At 39.7% G+C, this 20,508-nt stretch overlaps 1 protein-coding gene across 1 annotated transcript in view; it reads right to left on the bottom strand.

The window, feature by feature from the left end:
* Positions 1–3,841: 3,841 nt before the first annotated feature.
* The window catches only part of si:ch211-26b3.4 (connector enhancer of kinase suppressor of ras 2), a 58,876-nt gene continuing 42,209 nt past the window's right edge, over positions 3,842–20,508 (bottom strand). The window contains exons 12-24 of the mRNA XM_061834861.1: positions 19,325–19,411; positions 18,421–18,629; positions 13,364–13,401; positions 13,229–13,271; positions 11,936–11,984; positions 11,275–11,447; positions 10,724–10,797; positions 10,532–10,603; positions 8,588–8,658; positions 8,403–8,503; positions 6,724–7,477; positions 6,106–6,368; positions 3,842–4,267 (exon numbers count right to left, since the gene is read on the bottom strand). Coding sequence (XP_061690845.1) covers positions 4,058–4,267; positions 6,106–6,368; positions 6,724–7,477; positions 8,403–8,503; positions 8,588–8,658; positions 10,532–10,603; positions 10,724–10,797; positions 11,275–11,447; positions 11,936–11,984; positions 13,229–13,271; positions 13,364–13,401; positions 18,421–18,629; positions 19,325–19,411 — 2,144 coding nt within the window. The 3' untranslated portion in view covers positions 3,842–4,057. The remainder of the gene's footprint in view (positions 4,268–6,105; positions 6,369–6,723; positions 7,478–8,402; positions 8,504–8,587; positions 8,659–10,531; positions 10,604–10,723; positions 10,798–11,274; positions 11,448–11,935; positions 11,985–13,228; positions 13,272–13,363; positions 13,402–18,420; positions 18,630–19,324; positions 19,412–20,508) is intronic.

Here is a 20,508-nt window from a genome sequence, read left to right on the forward strand (position 1 = left end):
ATAATACTGCAGTTTACTGACAGGATAAGTAAACTTCAGTTCACCCTTGTCCATTCACGGTTCAACTTTCAACGGTTCAACATTCGCGGTCCAAATACTCGCAGAGTTTGCTTTCGAAGTTGTGGTTTTATTCCATAATGTACCGGTATTTTAATATGTGGTATCCCCGGAAATTTTGTGGATTTCTAGGGCCATTTTTAGCAGAAAAACCCTCATATTCACCCTTAGTTGTGAAGAGTTTTTTACTTTTATTCCACTTTCATTATTTGCTTTAATATGACCTGATACATTTAATCAACAGATAAAGTGTTGCCCATTTGCAAATCAGATAAGGATGTGTTGTGGAGCCGGTGGTTGTCCTTGAAAACTGCAGAAAACTGCAAAAAGCAGAAAACTGGCGCCATCCTCCTCTCTCAGGCGTTGCCGCGGAGACGAACGACACCAGATAAGGAGCAGAAAGTTAGCATCCCGGGCCAGGACCAGACTGCAGGGGGTGGGGGGGGGCACTTTTACCATGGACCCATACATATAAAAACCTTGTGTTACCGGGCAGCTCTTGTCTTCTTCTTTGGCTATCCTGCCAGAAGACACACATCTCGTGTGCGGCAGATACCTAGATAAGATCCGGACGTCTGTATTGCACATTCCTTTGTAATAAATCTATTTGCTGTTAACTTTTTCTAATCATTGGTCATATCTTCCTCAACTCGTAAACACGCGTAGGGTCCAAACTCGCAAATCCCTACAGTTGTTACTAATTTATTACTATATGAATGGGCAGGACTACCTTTAGAATGTGTTTAGGAAGCATATTTTAGCGCATATAATATCGTACATGAGCGTTTCGTAACTGTATTGATAATTTGTGGCTTTTCGGGATTGATGAGCGGGAGGGAATGTAACCATTTACTTTCAATGTCTAATAGTGTAAAATGAATGAATGAATGAATGAATGAATGAATGAATGAATGAATGAATGAATGATGAATGAATGAATGAACATACATACACATACAGACAGACACAATTACCTTCATTTTATTTGTGTGTATTCATTTTTTCCCCATGCAGTCATATTCCTTTTGTTTCTATAACTAAGCAGTATTTTGTGATATAGTATTTATAATGTCATGGACAATGATGCTGCTGGATAATATTTGAATAGTGAGTGGTGAATCATGGAAATTTGGAAATTCAAAATCAATCTAGAATCTAGAAAAGTGGGTACCACTGTAACAGAAAAAAAGGCTATGGTTTCTCAAATCAAATGCAATAATACTTAATAACTGAATGTGTAACGTTCAATGAGTCCTAGACGAGGTACATATTGACCAAAAAGAGATCAGTGCAGATGATTCAGTTTATTGGAGTCAAAGTTTAACAACTTACAATCATTTTTTGTAATATATATTCATATATATGAAACCAAAAAAAGGCTACTTTAGGAAGAATAAATGTACTTGTCTTTCTTTTTTAAATATCATCTTTAGTCAGTTTATTGTACAGAATTACAGTAAGCTAATATCATCCTTGAAAAAGAGCAATATGTTCCTTTTTTATGTCGCAGTGCAACTTACATCGTACACACCTGTGCAATGTACCATGAGGTGTACACCCCTGAAAGGACACACCGTGGAATCTCCCTTTTCGGCCTGGTTCTGCAGGTCTCCACACACAAAGATGATGGGGATGATAACACAGTCTGTGGCCACAAATCAGAATTTGTCCTATGTATGTCTACAGTCAAGTTGTTGTTTTGCTGAGCAGCAGGTGGTGAAGGACAACTGACCAAACAATGACGAGAGTAACTTATAGACCTCTGCAGACCAAGACTGCATTCTCACTCTTCTACAGCTCTGTGTATCTAGGAAGTCCAGTATAGTCAGTCTATCGATGCCAAAGAGGGGGTTGGGAGGCACAGGGAAAGTGCTTGCATCATTTAGTTTCTTTGTGGTACTCTCAAATAAACCATTCAAAAAAAAAAAAAAAAAAAACAGAACTGTATATCTGGGTTGTGTTTGATATTTTGCAAGCATGTAACATGATGATAGAAACTAAAATCAGACTAAAATAATTTCGGTAACAGTAAAAAGTGAAGAATACACAAAATAGTGCTGGATGCAGAAGGTGCTACAAGTCTGAGTCATTCACTCTAGGGGACGCTGTAGAGACCTTAGCCCGAAGTTAGACAGGTAAGACTAATACCATTACCGCCTGATTATTATATTCAAGAATATATTATATATTATCAAACCACCTTTACTTTGAAAAGTGACTACATATTTGTAACGGGGACTCGCGATGTGGTGCATACACTAAATTAGTCTCACATCTGTCTAGCATGCTGAAGCAATGCATCATATTCTGATTAATAGACTGTCCAACCCCATTTTCCAGTTCTTGTACAGTGCTTGTCTTAGCACAGATAGAAGGAAGAGTTGCTCAAATAACTCAACAAAAAAAGTCAACTTCAATGGTGCTTTTGTGTATCATGCTCTACGAGTCGATGAATACCGCAACCAAGAGGAGTATAAAAAAAATTAAAATGATCCATAATATTTTAACATGTCCAATCAAATCACCTTTTGTCATGCAATGCATCACCAGGAGAAAGTATATGGGTTAGCCTTATTGTATATCAATTTAAAAAAAAAAACACTCGGGTTCATGATAGGCTTGCTCTGAGTTCAACTGTATCGACTGAAACAGAATGAAGAAGGGGTACAATGCAAAACCTTGGCATAGAATACGTCATAGTTTACATTATATTTATGACACAAAACATAAATAGAGTTATATAGTTTTCTTTGTTTAAATATATTAGTTGACTGTACATAAATCTTCATAAACGAGATGTGTTTACCTGATATTTTGAACAGCAATGGCAAAGAGACCAATGACACAGACCCTGTGATGTTGCCAATGAGATGGAAATATATAGAAAGTGCATTCTTTGCGGTGACAGACTCCCTTGAAAATGATTCTTGCTAAAACATTTAACGGAACAAAAAACAAAATGCACACATTTAAATACATACTCTCAGTGTTTGTCTCTAAAAGCAAGTCACAGTGGTAGTGGAACGCAAACATTTACATCAGTATACACAGTAGTATACACATATACACAACAATTGAAAGAGGAAAAATGGTAGAATACGAAGGAGAAGAAAAACAAAAGGTGGTGAGAAAAAGTACAGTAGATTTGCACACAATCAGAGGAACCTCCCCTCCTTGAGCAGATAAACATTTTCACAGTTTGAAATTGTGTGTATAGAAAAATTGTTCTTGTTGACTGCTGCTTGTTTTCATCGATTCTTTGATAAAGACAGATTAATCAGCATAATGGCAATCTTTCACAGTCTGCAAATAGAGGGATATCACTGAGCTTACTTTTCCCCCCACAGTGCCTTGTCAGATCCGTTAGAAATAACAGAGCTATCAGCATGATATGCAGTGAGTAAATAAAAGAGAGGAGTGAAGGATTGGTGGCTCTGGGTGCAAGTTCATCAGTACAAAAGTACAGTGCTGTGGTGAAAAGAATTCCTCTGTATTGCTGCTACATACAGTGGTAGTAACACCCCCCCCCCACCACCACCACACCACACACGCACACACGCACACGCACTCTAAAATCGATCAGAACTACAGCAAAAACAAGTAGACAAAGGACATGTAACATGTCCAAACATTTCCATTATCCTCCATTTCCTTCTCGACAGGCATGTGGACTTTATGCTGAGTTCCACAGACAAAAGAAGATGAATGGTTTCGGTTCAGGCATGCAACAGGCGCCCTGTGGGGTCCTCAGAGTTATCAAAAGTTCAGACTCTTATATCTCAGACTGTTGCCTCTATATTTACATGTTACAAGGTGACAGATCCCAGGATTATCTTTTGCATTTTACAAAAGTTAACGGGGATCCGGTAAAGAATAAACAAATTGTGTTACTGTGTGCGTGTTGTGTATACACATGCATTTATGCCCGTGTGTTTGGATGTGAGAAAGGAAAGAGAGAGTGGGAGTGAGAGTGATCGGGAGTCCAGTCCTGTCCTTAATTTCACACATGGGTCTCGATAAAGGAGTGTGTGTGGGTCATGATGGGAGCGCTCAGCGGGGAAAGGTCGTCCTGGCCATTGGTGCCGGGGCTGAGCTGACAGATGTCTGAATACAGCTCACTCTGCCACTGTTTCCATTCTCTGAAGGTCTGTGAGCACAGGCCTGGGTCCTCCAGGAGGGTGCAGATTACAGCCAGCTCAGACTCTTTGGCCTGGAAGACACATTTTATGGTTACCAAACTTCCCAGGGAAAGGACTTTATGTTGCCATCGGTTTGCTGTCTTAGGTAATGACATAGTGATGTTCGAGAATGGCACGCAGTAGTACATACGTTCATCAAGTTTAAACTGTTACTAGTGATGAAAACATTTTTAGAGCAACACCTTGGTGTTTGTTCTTCTCAATAATTAGGTACTTCCAGGTTTATGAGGTAGGTTTAGCTATACTAAAGCAAGAATATGTCAACATCAATTATAAAAGGAAGAATGCATGAGCAACAGTGCCAGCAATCCTACAAACAATGCATTGCAACATTAAATATAGCGTGATTAAATTGTGTTTACCACGAATGAACATAAAATATGTTAATAAACCAATCAGATAACCGCATTGTCTTAACCCCTGGCTTGACACGCCGCTCTCGCCGTATTGTCCCACAAACAATGCTGGTTGACAATAGCGTGTGCTTAGAAAAGTTAATGTCACAGAGAAAGTGGTCCTCAGATGCACTTGGGGAACATGCAATTCTGATGAAAGACATCCTGCTAGGTTACAAGGGGCCCGCTTGATTCATTTTCCAAAGCCTAAAACACAGCTGACGAAGTGTCTACAATGGATTAAGGTTCACGGAAGACCGTACGTACAACTAAATGTGGACTATATCAACAAACACAAGGCTGTATTTTCGAAGATAAGTGAGGGAGAAGTATCTTCTCTGAGTTTAATTGAATTATTAGCAGTGCTTTATACATTGCAGGAGAACAACTTTTACTTTGTTAGTGTATCACTGACCTGCTGAATGAAGTGTGTAATGTTTTATGGCGAAGAGTCGGATTAGTGATACTAAATGTGCCACGTCATGCAAGACAAATGTCTATTTGCCTGTTTGTAACATATCAGACTTTTAAGACAGAGCACTGGGTTCCATTACGAGCCAAGTCAAATGAATACACCCACTCACTTTTGAAGACTCTAATGATATTACTCGTGATCTTTTCAAGTAAAAAGTACTCACCCTGCTTTACATGCGCAGTACGATTCCACTATTTTATCCTGTTGGATTTCAATATGAAATTTGTGAGGCATCAAACTTTTTTGCATCGATCGCCAACGTTTCGCTGTAACTCTGATATTGCGTCCTGCTCTGTCTAAAATTTTAGTTCCGTGTATATATCCTTGCATGAAATAGTTGAGACCTCTGTAAAACGCTCTTGGACAAATCTGACGCATTTAGCAAAAAACACACCCCAATATTATCTGGAATAGGTGATAGGGAATCGACTTCAAACATGTTCTGTTCAATCACCATTTTGTAAGCTTGTGGGACATGGCTAAGGGGGCGGAGCTTAAGATCACTATCGGAAAGGTCCATTCCTTTATATATAACAGAGAACAAAATATTCAGATTCTGAACAAAGAATAGACATCCTGGGAGACGTCCTTCCATCATACTCCATGAAAGTTCATTCCGTAATGTGGTGGTGCAAGCCAAAATTAGGAGAGTTTGGCACTGGCTGAGGTCTGCACTCTAATGGCAGCCATTGTAACATGTTACTTTGCAGGATTAGGCAAAAAAAATGTGATTGCTTTCCATGAAAGACAGGGGAGGGGGTGAAACATCAGCCAAGAGAGAACCCATTTGAATTTGGTTCATATCCATATAAAGATCTGGTCGCATTTTTCCCCCCACATTTGTTTAACATTTTCAGATGATCTTTGTGTGTGTCATCTTTGTGTTGATCCAAATTAGGATTCCTCTGCCTTGGTGAGGCTCTATACTGGATTGAGAGTCAATCTTATACATCTGGAAAGAAATGTATGTCTTAGCTACCTTTAAGGTGCTGCGTAGTGCTCTGACACGGTGCAATCTGTCGTTCAGAAGGGGGTCCCTGACTTTCTGAGAGAAACCTCGTCGAAGTTCCTGCCTGCTACAGGGTCTTGGGTCACCCAGCGCTGTAACGTTGGCTTGTTCAAGGGCCCGATACAGCTGCTCTAGTCCATCCAATGGCTCAGGTTCACGGCCATCCGACACCCGCCTCTCCCTTACCTCTGAGATCCTCCTCTCTCTGCTTTCGACTCTCAACTCCCGCAGGTCTGAGGGGAGAAGCAGAAAAGAAATAGTCACTTCATATTTGATTTCTAAGTTTGGAATTTTCAAATGTATTTTACAGCAGCAACAGCATGTGGGGTCACAGTTGTCAGTATTTCTTCATAAAGAAACACATTTTTCTGCATTGCTGCATGTCATTCTAGTTAAAACAGTCTTTAAAAATACACCCTTTCGATATGTACGGTATGTGAATTAATACTTACATCGTGGTGCAGTAAATGTACGTCTTTACAATACAATCAGGACTGTGTTTAAACAGAAGCTGTACTCTTTCCCCATCGAAGCATGTACTATTCTTTATCCTTTTCTATCAATGCAGACAAAGTGTACCTTACTTACCCTCCTCACCCTCCAATATGTCTGCAGCCCTCCTCTCTGCCTCTTCATCTTCACTTCTCTCCTCCATATGAGGTGATGAGTGTATCAGCTTCCCTCCAAATGGGTCCCTATTCCTGGGAAGACTCTGACTGCGCTGCTTATGGGAGCGTCGGTGTGTGTAGCTGTGAGTGTGTGGACCACGCTCCAGGGGGAAAGGCCCATCCCGATCCCTGTCTCTCTCTGCGGCGTGATGTCTCCGTACAGGCAGCGTAGCCTGCCTGCGTCTCTCCGGGGACATGCCTTGTCTGCCCAGTCCTCCATAGAGACCCATCTCACCAGCCATGCTTCCCACTAGGCCACCGTAATCGCTTTCCCCTGGTGCTGTCTGGAGGAAATGCAGCCCTGCGCTGGTGAGAGGGGTCTCAATGAGGTCCTGCCAGGAGCGACGCTCACGGTGTGAAGACCGGCAACCTGAGGAGTGGGTACTGGTGCTGCCTGTTCCTGTGCCCATGCCCAGTCCCTCTCCACGCTGGTCTTCTGCAGATGAGTGGGAATGGGTGGACTCGCTGGAAAAATGCCGCCCATGCTTTGGCTCTGGGAAGGGGCTAGAAGAATTCACCTGCAGAGGAAGAGGGGAGGTGGAAGAGACCATCTGTGGAGGGATGGGGGAGGTGGAGGCACTCATCGGTAGAGAAAGGGGTGACGGAGTGGAGCGCATGAGGCTCATGGAGCTCACAGAACGGGGCAATTGGTCATAAGTGTGTAGGAGGTTAGACTTTATGGGGATGGGTAATTAGGGTGGTCAGGCAGAGGGTGGTCGCAATGTGAGGAAAAGTTTGTGTATAAGTATTCAGGGTATAAAGATGGGGTGTGAAGAAGGGAACAGAAAAAAAGCAGTGCAAAGAGACCAAAAGAAGAGAGCAAAAAAGCAATGAGATGTCAGATGAGCAACTCCATAAATGGTGAACATGATTCTTATGTAGCTAAACTGAGAATAGTAACAATTCTAGTCAATTATCTGTTAAATGTCCAAACATATATGACAGACATACTTCTACCAAGTGGCATAAAGTTCCCGTACACTATGCTTTACTTTAAAATGATAAACCCTGATCTAGTTTGTTTTCACCAGTAAGTTTTAGACCAGATGACAATAGCTATGTCAGTCAAATGTATAAGGATGATATACCACCAATGAAGAAGAACATAACAGCATACAAAAGGTCAACACTGGACGACATTTAGCATTTTTTTCCGTCTTCTTGGCACATGGATACTTATTACTTATTAAAATGATTAGCTAATGAACAAACAAAGGACAAATTGTGACACGTTCCTCTAAGGTACCATATCTTCACTGTTCGTACCACAGTAATAGGGTGTAAAAAGTGGTGTATGGTTAGTATCAGTAAACATCATCACCATTTGACAATACAAGCACCACAATTTATAGACAGGCCGAAATGTGGTCTAAGGAAGTAGTCACATATTCGCAGATTTGAATATGCATAGTTGCTGCCATCTGTTGGTCAGATTGCAACCTGGCAGTATAACACAATCACGTGAGGGCCTTGGCTGCTTCTCGAACCAGATAATCTCGTGTTTTATTGATGTTGAGAGCACTTAAAACTGTGGGTCTTTTAACTAAATTATTCAATCAGAATGGGACACGGCAAAGAAGTTGGTGAGTTTGTACTCACTGATGATGTGCGGTGGTAAGTATCGCAGAGAGAGGATGGGCCTTCTTGTTTGAGTGTCATGGAGCCGTCGACCTCATCTTGATCACTTTCACTCCAATAGTCTAAAGTCAAGAGAAGTAGAAATTTGAAGTTTCGAAATGCTGGTGAGAAAATTGAACATTAAATCCGAGCCCGCTTTTTCTCACCTTCATCAGGACGTGGCACTTTGTCATCCGGCGTGTAGCCAATAGCGGCCAACCCAAGCCGGTTCATCCACCTTTAAAATGATACAAACAAGAGAGGTTTAAAAAAAAAAAAACAATAACAAGAAAAAGACAAGAAAGCCAACTGCGTACATATAAGAAAAGAAAAGGGGGGTGTCAGGTTATACTAGGTAAGTGGAAGCCAGAGATGAATAAAAATAAGATTCACTTTAAATAATTAAAGTCATGTCTGTTCGCAGTTGAGATCTTTCTGACTTCATCCCCTTGATGAGGAGACAAAAGAAGAGTAAATTAGAGCAGTAGATGAGTAGAGAGAGCTAACTGACTCCTTTCCAGTCTCTGAACTATGATTCTCAGATGGCCTTTAAATTTTTTTTTTTTCATCCACAGCCACACATTTCATCTACAGCCACATATCCACACCCCCTGTCTGTTTCTCTGTTCTGCCTGTTTGTCTTTCTCCACAGCAGATTCAAGCTTGTCCTGTGTCCCTGCAGACTCAGAAATAATCAGGCTGCAACTAAGAATAGAAACATTGTCTGAATACCGGGACCAGGAAACTCAAAAATTATTCTGGTATTGATGTCAACAAATGCTGTGGAAAAACAAAACGAAATTGACAAATGTACATATCGGGGTTTTTTTTGCATTGGATTTACAGTACTCCTTTATCTTGGTTTTGTAGGTTTGTCTAGCTAATAATAATCCATTGACTTGGTAACAAAAATATTTATTAGAATGCCAAAATAATACAGCCTACAAAATATTGTATTGTAGTTTTAAGAGCTCCTCATTGGGGTCTATCATTCCAGAAAGTGATAAGGGCTGTATCCCAATACAAAGGGCTCTACCGAGTCAACTTCTGCATCAGCCCTTGTTGACGGGATTTTAACAAGTTGTTCAATAACCTTCAGGCAATAGTATGCATCCATACTTGGTCGTATTGTATCTTTCCAAAGTTACCGTTACCGTGCAATGGTACACCACTACATGGTAGCATTATATTCCAATATTTTCCACAGACTTTTCACATTTACAGTGCCACAATGTTAAAAAGAGCTGGTATTAGATGCAAAAATTACTTTAAAAAAAATCCCAATATTTACCATTTCAAGTGAAATCAATTCTTTCTCCTGACTTTCCATCCATCCATTTTTTTTGCCGCTTATGCTCACAAAGGTCACGGGGAGTGCTGGAGCCTATCCCAGCTGTCAACGGGCAGGAGGCAGAGTACATGCTGAATTGGTTGCCAGCCAATCGCGGGGGAGACAACAGTCGCACTCACAATCAGACCTAGGGGCAATTTTGAGTGTCCAATTAATGTTGCATATTTTCAGGATGTGGGAGGAAACCGGAGTGCCCCGAAAAAACCCATCCAGGCACGGTGAGAACATACAAACTCGATCGAACCCAGGTCCTCAGAGTTGTGAGGCCTACGCATTACCAGCTGATCCACCGTGCCACCTCTCCTGATTTTTTTACTTTAATTTTTATCAGATCACCAAATTGTGTATTAACGGGACAAGCCAAAAGGAAAAGAAGAATATCAGATTTGTGTATTACTGTGCCTGCTATTTTAACATTGAGATGCAGCCTCAACAGGAATGTGTTTGCTTTTTTGTTACTAATCAATTAAATGCTTGGTGAGGTCATTCTGGCCTATGTACAGCACTGTATGTGCATACACTACGTCTAATATAGCTTGTTAATGACTCTTTCTCAATTATCCTCCAATGTCATCGCAGGGAGATCTGCATAATGAAATCACAAAGGACTTCTGCAATTATTACTCGGCGCACATGTGATGTGACCAACATACTCATTTAAGTCTACATTTATGAACACGGCGGGAGTTCACGCTTTATTAACATCTCCTGTCGTAGTGGGCACTCTCCTTAAAGTGCGCACATATACACGCACACACACCTATTCATTTCCTCGAGACAGTCTGTGGCGAAGAAGAAGCTCTTGATTTTCGGATGGCAGGCTTTGAAGGCACTGGAGTTTGCCAGAGAGAAGAAGGCTGATTAGTGCTTCTGTGTGTGCACAGTAGGTTTGTGTGAACTCATGTTGTTCAGGCAAGAGCAAATGTGCTTGATTAATAATTTCAGCACTCACAATTTCCGTCTACACTCAATGGCCCGGTCTATTCTGAACTCAGGGAGGCTGATGAAGCCCTCAGCCTTCTCATCCTGCAGGCAGAGACAGATGGAAAGTGGTGGTACATTATTATCATCACCATCAGGGAACAAACTGTTAAACAAACTGGGAGACCGGTTTTACTCAAGAACTGTTTCTCAAGCTAAATATCATGCATGCATCTCCAATCTTCCTTTTTTTCTTTTTACAAATAAATACCATTGGTCAGTCCCCACGAGGGTATGTTCCTGCAAAGAGATACGGGGATTGCGCCCGATGCCAGCGATGTGTTGTTTACGTTGACTGGGTCACGTCTTTCAACCACTTTATAATTGATAAAACCACTCAGCACCAACTTTATACCCCTCATGAATTGCAGTGAAACAAATAAGTTGATGAATTAGTCACTTAAGCTTACTTTATATTCGTTTTGTTTTTTTGGTATTCATTTTTGTTATTGTTCCGCATTCATTTCGTCGATACATGCCACGATTAGCGAAACAGGTTTGGGCTTGTTAATGTCGACTTACATTCTGATTGGTGTACCAATACAGGCAGGACTCTTTCAGGATGAACCAGTACTTTCGCCATTTCTGTGTAAAGTATCCTTTAGCATCCTTCTTCTTCCACAGCCAGCCTTCGCAGTCACCGTGGCCAAGGTCCTTACAGGAAATTCTCCTTCGACTGGCACTTGTGAGCGAACCTGAGGAGAGAAGAAACACTTATAATGAATTGGGAAATCAGTTAGACCATTAATGGCAAATGCCTCAGCTTTTCTTAAGTAAAGTCTTCCTAATTCTAAAAATAACAACTAAAATTTAGAAACAAACATCACTGCATATTGCCTCAACAAGTGGCTCGACTGTATACAGCTTGTCTTCGAGGAAAAAAAATTACAGTCACTAATTGAGGAGTCTTTCCAACCATATGTTCATACAGGAGTCTTTTCTTACAAATACAGGCACACAAATAGTCAATAGGGCTTAAGATAGTGTTTTCAATTAAGCATACTGTATATATTTTTATGTCAATCAAGTGCATTCAAAGAAGCAGCTTTTCTTAGTTTACCAGCACACCTCCCAAAAGCCCATAATGCTTTAATAAGCTCTGTATTAACACAATAACTTCCCACGGCAATGCAAAACATTATACAAGTAGCAAGCTTATGATATCCAAAAAAAGCATATCTACCTTTACTTCTCTTTTTGGTTTTCGTTCTCAATGAGGTGTAATGGAAAGACTGAGACAAGAGAAAGGGAAATAGTCAGTTAGCTCCTTATTTTACAGATAACCCCCTAGGTTTGTTTCTAATAAAGGAAACAATGACAGAAGCATAAAAACATTAATTTTATTTTTCCATAGCTCAAAGAGCACAGTGAAATAACTGTCTTTAAGGAATGTGAACATTAACATTATTATATGCAGTAGGTGCAAAATGCATAAAATTTAACAATACCTCTACTGTAACATTTCCACTAGGCAAGTTAATAGAATATTACGCCATCTTATTATTTATTATTGGCATTCATTAAAATAAAGCCTTGTAGTAAAAAGGAAAATAGAACAATGAAGTGTAAATCGAAATAGTAATGCACTATTATTGTTGGGTTACATAATTAAATATGAGGTTTCATGAGTGTAGGACTTTACCAGAGGAGGCTGTCATTATTTTGTGGTTTAGATTATACATACTAAATTGGTTTATGTTATATCTTGTTTTTTTTTGTTTGCTTTTTTTGTGGACAATATTCATATCTTGTCTTGCTTGTCAGGTGTTCCACCTGTTCTCATTAGTCCTGTTCTTTTTGCCTACCAATCATCTTCTTCAAGCTTGTATTTAGTTCGCTGATTTTTTTAAGTCTGCATCTGTTCATTAATGTTACTGTCATGTTATGTAGCCCTATTTTTTTTTTAAATCGCATTTTCAGTAGTGCTGAGTGTCTTGTGTTTCTTAACACTTCTTTGTTACTATGATTCTGGGATTTTCTGGGATCTTGTTAATTGAGTATTTATGTAGATGTTTCACTGAACCTTGTTTCCATCACGCAAACCTGCATACTCTGACTCAAAGTGGCTTTTTTAAAGTGTAACAAATTAATTTGTTTATGCAGAAATGGGTTGACTCACTGTACGCTTAAAAAAAGCAAATGCTGATGAAAATTGCTACAAGCATAACAATGACTCTGAGGTGGAAAACATTTTTTTCATCTCACTAAACATTTATATAGGATCTAATTGTTGAGGTATTGGATGGCTCCTATCACTTGTATTATTGTGTACACTTGAGTTACAACCAAGCTTATTCTCAAAGAGGATTTGGTTGCTAGGAGACGGCTGATGTAAGATTAATGCCTCCAGTCCATGGCTCTATTAAAATGCAAGTGATTCCCAAAATATTGTTTAAAAAGACTAAAACAATTCTAAGTTCTATGCGTGAAATAAAAGCGCAAATGTGATAAAGTAAAGCAGTAAAAGTATGTCTACCTTTTTCATGGAGGCCGCTCCTGAGCTTCCAGAACCAGAGTACCTGTATAAAAATGATTGTAACAGAAAAAAAAATGAATCAGTCTTAAATCCTCAACGTTTATACATGTATCTTGACAAAAACTATAAAGTTACCTGTCTGTTGTGTCTGCTCGCAATGTGTCAGCACCTCGCTAAGGGATAGAGAAATAAATTACATAAAAAGCAGCTAACAGCTTCATACACATGCTTGTTTTGATTTTCAGTGTACAAAAAAAAATAAAAAAATAAAAGAAATTGTCCTAGCCAATCCTATACTTTGGAAGGAACTGTATACAGTATATACACACAGTGGAAAGAAAAAGTATTAGAAATATTAGTAGTAATAAGTGTATGTCTTAAGTCTCAAGTATGCATAAAAGTATTTGCTTTCTTTTTTTTCTGAATGCATTTTTTTTGCTTGTTTTAATCATTTTAACATTGACGGTCATCAGACAATTATACATACAGTCAATATCTCACAACGACAACCCAAGTAGGCGCAAAATTCACATTTAAACTATTATTTTATTTAATAAGGGGGAAAATATTTGAACCTACTTGAGCTTTTGTGTAAAAGCAATTGACTCCCTTGTTAAATCACAAATTAACTGTGGGAGCTTTGCTACTTGGGGACCTGGGCAACTTGCAGTGATTGTTGGAACCACAAATTCTGCCTTTTACCAGAAAATCCTGAAGGAGAATGTTTAGGCATTAGTTTGTGACCTCAAGCTGAAGAGCAGTTGAGCTCTACAGCAGGGCAATGTTCCAAAACACACCTGCAAGTCAACTCCTGATTAACTTGAATCCAGACAAAATGCTGTGGGGCATGACCGTAAAAAGGTCGTTCATGCTCGAAAACCCTCCGCCGCAGTTCCGGAATGACGAGTACGCCACTATATCTCCACAGAGATGTGAAAGACTCATTGCCAAGTATAGAAAGAGTTGGGTTTTAGTTGTTGCCGCTGGGAGTGGCCCAACTAGGTATTAAGATTAAAATAAAGTGGAGAAACTATGCAAAAAAATAACAAAAAACAAAGCATATTGAGAGAACAATACTTTTTCATGACAGAATTTATACACACACACTTATATATAGTGTGTATACATATACAGTGAAGAAAATAAGTATTTGAACGCCCTGCTATATTCCAAGTTCTCCCACTTGTAAATCATGGAGGGGTCTGAAATTTTCATTGTAGGTGCATGTCCACTGTGAGAGAGATAATCTAAAAAGAAAAATCTAGAAATCACAATGTATGATTTTTTTGAATGATTTATTTGTGTGATACAGCTGCAAATAAGTATTTGAACACCTGAAAAAAACAATGTTAATATTTGGTACAGTACCCTTTGTTTGCAATTACAGAGGTCAAACATTTCCTGTAGTTGTTCACCCGGTTTGCATACACTGCAGGAGGGATTTTGGCTCACTCCTCCACACAGATCTTCTCCAGATCAGATTTCTGGGCTGTCGCTCAGAAACACAGAGTTTCCGCTCCCGCCAAAGATTTTCTATTGGGTTTAGGTCTGAAAATTGGCTAGGCCACGCCAGAACCTTGATATGCTGCTTACGTAGCCCCTCCTTGGTTTTCCTGGCTGTGTGCTTCGGGTCATTGTCATGTTGAAAGACCCAGCCACGACCCATCTTCAATGCTCTGACTGAGGGAAAGCGGTTGTTCCCCAAAATCTCACAGTACATTGCTGCGTTATTATTACATCCTCTCCTTAATACAGTGCAGTTGTCCTGTCCCATGTGCAGAAAAACACAGGCGTGATGCTACCACTCTCATGCTTCACAGTAGGGATGGTGTTCTTGGGATGGAACTCATCATTTGTCTTCCTCCAAACACGGTTACATGACCAAAAACTTCCATTTTGTTCTCATCTGACAACAAAACTTTCTCCCATGAGTCCTCTCTATCATCCAAATGGTCATTGGCAAACTTAAAACGGGCCTTGAAATGTACTGGTTTAAGCAGGGGAACCTTCCGTGCCATGCATGATTTCAAACTATGATGTGTATTACCAACAGTCACCTTGGAAACGCTGGTCCCAGCTCTTTGTGGGTCATTGGCCAAGTCCTGCTGTGTCGTCCTGGGCTGATTCCTCACATTTTTAAGGATAATTGAGACCCCACGAGGTGATATCTTGCATGGGGCTCCACTACGATTGATATTGACCGTCATGTTCAGCTTCTTCCATTTTCGAATGATTGCTCCAACAGTGGATCTTTTTTTCCACCAAGCTGCTTGGCAATTTCTCCATAGCCCTTTCCAGCCGTGTGGAGTTGTACAATTTTATCTCTGGTCTCTTTGGACAGCTCTTTGGTCTTGGCCGTGTTGCAAGTTTGAGTCTTACTGATTGTATGGGGTAGACAGGTGTCTTTATGCAGCTAATGAGCTCACACAGGTGCATCCGATTCAGGATAATACATGGAGTGGAGGTGGACTTTTAAAGGCGGACTAACAGGTCTTTGAGGGCCAGAATTCTACCTGATAGACAGGTGTTCAAATACTTATTTGCAGCTGTATCACACAAACAAATTGTTAAAAAATCATACATTGTGATTCAAATACCTATTTTCTTCACTGTATGCAGAGAGAGAGGGGGTGGGCTTATCTGTTCAAATGCTTTTTGCCTGCATTTGATTCACCAAAAGAAACAAACATTTAGAGCGTTAGAGAGAGAGGACAGTGTGTACTGTGTGCAAACATAGCGTCAGAGTCTGGTGTGGCTGTGTATTCATGTTTAAATCACATTCATTATTGGGCTAGCTGATGGTGAGGCATACATGTCCTCACCTACAATGATAGATGCTTGTGTGTGTGTGCACTCAATATGTGTGTTTGCCCAGAAGAAATTCCTTTTTAGAATCTGGCGTGTCTGAGGGGATGGGGATGTTAGGATGAATCATGAGATAGATACCCTGCATACAAATTAATTTGGGTGATCCTCAATTTATGTGAGCCTTGTCTCAGCAGCTCTGTTTTGTATTTAATCATCTTTTTTTTTTCAATTGTTACTACTTTTAGTTAGTGTTGGCTTTAGGAGGGGCTCAGAGATTGCAGATGGGTGGGAATAATGTGTTTGTCTTTTGTTATTTGTTTTAGAAAGCACATTGTGTTGCTTTTTATGTGTGAAAGGTGCTATATAAATAAATGTTTCATTGATTGATTGATTGATTGATTGATTGATTGATTGATTGAAAGCTGCCAGAAGATCAGCCTCACTCTCCTTGTTCTTACAAGTTAGACAACACAACTGAGCAGGGTGAGTCTGAGGTGAACAGCATAACCTATACAGCAGGATTAAAAATATGTTTGGATCAGAATTAATACATGAAGGCAAAAGCAATCAGATTTAATGTCATAGTCTATTTGCTGTCATTTAATAAAAGAGGAAAATTCTCCAGAAATTGTGTGTGACGGCTTGAAAATCCTGAGCTAAAAGGCCAAATGAAGAAATGAGTGAGAGGCAAGGGCGGTTGTTGATTTATTTTTTTTTTGTATATCATTGAACAATTCCCAGGTGCCAGCAAAATATACCCCAAGACACTATGAGCAGTGTAAAGATGGCATTGTAACAATTTAAGTGCATGCCTGATAAGTGATACCTTACCAACAGCAATACATTCCTTTCCGATCATCCTTGATCTTGCCTTTGGATGTTCTTGAAAATTAATTAGTCAAATGTTTTGGTTTAAATTCAAATTGTCTTCAGGCAGACACAAATTTTCCTCATCAACTTTGCACAAAGCTATAACGCACAACTATCTTTTGTTTGATAAAAAAAAAAAAGTAAAGTACACGTGTAAAAGTCACACAAGCCTTAACAAGAGTAGATGAAAAAATATTGATTTAGCCTGTCAGCTTCTGCCAGATCTTGATATATTTTTCATTATTTATTTTTATAGATTTATTTTTTCCTATACCTTGCCTGGATCAGTTTTTGGACCTCTAAAATGACATAGCGGAAATGAGCGGCAGGTCAACTGAGAGTAGAGAAAGGAGAAACCAATTGAACCAAGATGTCACAGGAGAGCTCCAAAAAATGTCTGCGATATTGTTCAGAAGTGGATCCTACCACAAAGATAGGGCCTGTTTGGTGTTGGGCTGAAGAATTAGGAGCAAACACAAACACGTTTGTCACGTTTGTTTGGACAAACACCAGTTTGTTTTTGCGTCACTTTTCCTCGGTGGAAAAAAATACCTTGGCCTGAGAGCAGAAAAGGATGTCACCGCCTTGCAGCTATGGGATCAGTAAGTAACCTGCTTTATAAGATATTTCGAGTAGGTTGACCTAGATAGCCTATACCATATCAAAGCGATGAAGACTTTTTTTTGTAATGCTGAGTTCCAGCGTGGGGTGGGGGGGCGCCATAAATCATGGTTTATAGCTTTAACTGTTTTCCTGTAAATGGAAATCAACAAAAACATTGTGTTGCCTTTTCCTGTACTTATCTCTTGCCCTTGTGCTTGATTTCCTCAAACTTCTCACAGTAATAAGAAGCCATAAAACCCATATTCAGGGTCACTATCAATTCTATTCATGTCTGAAAATCTCAAAATAGATGAGTAGTACTTCTACTATTTCTTGAATATATTTAATATAAATCCATTTCCAATGAAGTTGTGACTTTGTGGTAAATAAATAAAAACAGAATGCAATGATTTGTAAATGACGTTTAACCTTAATTTAATTGAATACTCTACAAAAATAAGATAATCTGATAAACGTGATTGATTTTAGCAAATAATCATGAACTTGCAATTTTATGGCGAACAAACGTTCATTCAGTCAGTATTTGGGAACTGATTACCCTAATTGCTGAAGCTGTGGAATCCTGTCCCATTCTTGCTTATTGTACAACTGCACTTGCTCAATGGTCTGGGGTCTCTTTTTTGCAGCTCATACTACGCCAAACATTTTCAATTGGAGGTGGTCTGGACTGCTGGCAAGCCACTCTAGTACTGATACTCTTTTTTTTTTTTTTTCTAAAAAGCCACACTGTTGTAACACATGCAGAATGTGGACTCCATGAAAAAGACATTTGTATTTAATATTGTATTCTTCAGATATAATTAGAGAAAGCAGGCATTAAAATCAACAAGAAATTTTAGAAAAGGTGGTTTAATTTTTTTTTTTCCACGGTTAAAAGAATGTGTACGTACAGGCAAAGGATCGGGTGGCTGGTCTAAGCGCAATGTGGAGGACAGCATGGATGGGCTGAGGGGGAAGCTAGGGCTGCTGGGATTTCGGCTCTTGCGCCGTGAGCGTCTGGTGGAGTCCCTTCGGCTCTCTCGCCCCAGACCTTCGGGCTCCTCCTCAATAACCAGGATCTTGTCATCGCTGAGGTAACGTAGTAGTGAGTTGTCTGAATCTGTGTTGCGAGAAAGCAGCAGATACATGTTTAGACGGGCTCAATAGAAATGATGGGAGAAGGAGAAAAATGAAAGAGGCCTGCTAAATGGACAGAGCTTGAGGGAGAATTGCAATGTGGAAAAGGACATTGAGAGAGACACATTGATAAAAACAACAAGAATAGAAACTGATAAACGCTTTCCAAAACTGCAAAATCTGGTACACTATGAGTCCACAGCTAGGGACATCCTGCTTATCTGATACAATGATTATGCGGATTTTGAAGAAGCCATTGCTAAACTGTAGACTTTCACAGAAACTTTGGATCTGATGATTCCTTCATTATTATACAGTATAAAAAAAGATGCACCTTATTATTGTGTTTTCATGCTAGTCATAGACTTTCTGGTAGTTGAGTTGAGATGAATATAGATAAAGAGTCGTTTCAAACTGTTAGTCACATTGAAATACCTTCATTTCTTCAGTAGTTGTATAAATGCAATCCCATTGCATTTATGCTTGTTTGTTACTATGTCAGATACATACCTGGCAGATATGTATCAATAAACAACCACACCACCATGAACAACCTGAGGATGGGATGTGTTGAGCCAACTAGGAAGCACAGCATGCACTGGTCCAAACCTGTTGGTCTTTACTGTGTGAGTTGGCAGCGTTTGCATGTACTCTGTTTATGTGTTAGTATGCATGTACCTCGACTCCCTCTCTTGCCCATGCTGGGTTCCTTGGCCTCGCCCATCCAGTTATATTCGGGAGGCATGGACACAGGTCTGAGGTCACCTAGAACGATCCAACCAGCGATCAGAGTCCGCTAAAGGGGGAATGTGGGTATTCGGAGTGTTGGCAAGCAGCAATCGAGAGTGTGACTGAGAGACAGCTGGCGGGTTGACAAGGGAGAGGCAGACAAGTGTGTGCAGGTGAGAGACTGGGAGTGACATGCAAGACAGGGGCCACATGACCCCATTTTAGTCATCCTCTTTGTGTGGCCATTACATGGTCTCCTTGTTCTCATGTGGGCTCCCTGCAAGTATAATTAAAACCATGTATTTTAGATTAAGTGAAGACACCGACTTTGATTTCCCTTAACCCATGTCATCTAGGATAGGTTCTAGTTTTACTAAATACACTGTATAAATATATTTAATGGGTATTATTTGCTTATTTAATCTAGGTGGTCCAGACATAAAAATTTCAAAATTTCTTGAATTGATGGGTTAAAATTAAACAAGATTTTTTTTTTTTTTCAATGAATCAAACTGTAACGTCAATATGTCTCCAGACCAGATTCTGCATTTGGGATTTAACAGAAACATAAAAGAAACAAAAACATTTAACATGTTTGGCTAATAGTACCATTACAAATTCACACTACAGATAGTTTGCTTATGTGTTATTTTAGTACATCTTTCCCACTTGCATCCAGAAGATATTCTAAACTGGATGACCGACAGCCGCCTCTCTTTGTGGTCTTGTCGAGTCTCAACACAGTACAATTCAGTAGTTAAGTCATTATGAAAACAACCGACTGCCTAACTTCAAGCATCCTTTCTTTTTAGACAGCACATTCGTTTAGACTTGGTAGCACTTGCCAAGAAAACCAATGAACGCAGCACTTTGGTGATTTGGAGTGCTCAGCATCATTCCAACGATAAGATTCAGCAGTCTGGTGCCATTGGAGAGGTCCGGCACAGCAGCAGGTCATAAAGCTAATCTGCTAATTTCAGATAAAAAATGTGATCGCAGGATTCTGACACGTGAAAAAGAATGTAACACGTATGGTAGTCTTTCACAGCAAAAAAGAGTACTGGTAAATACTATGTTATGATGCCAGGATTTTGGCAAAATAAATAAAAAACAAGTTCATTACTTTAATATTA

Source organism: Syngnathoides biaculeatus, chromosome 11 (genome assembly GCF_019802595.1).
Source record: "Syngnathoides biaculeatus isolate LvHL_M chromosome 11, ASM1980259v1, whole genome shotgun sequence".
NCBI classification, from domain to species: domain Eukaryota; kingdom Metazoa; phylum Chordata; class Actinopteri; order Syngnathiformes; family Syngnathidae; genus Syngnathoides; species Syngnathoides biaculeatus.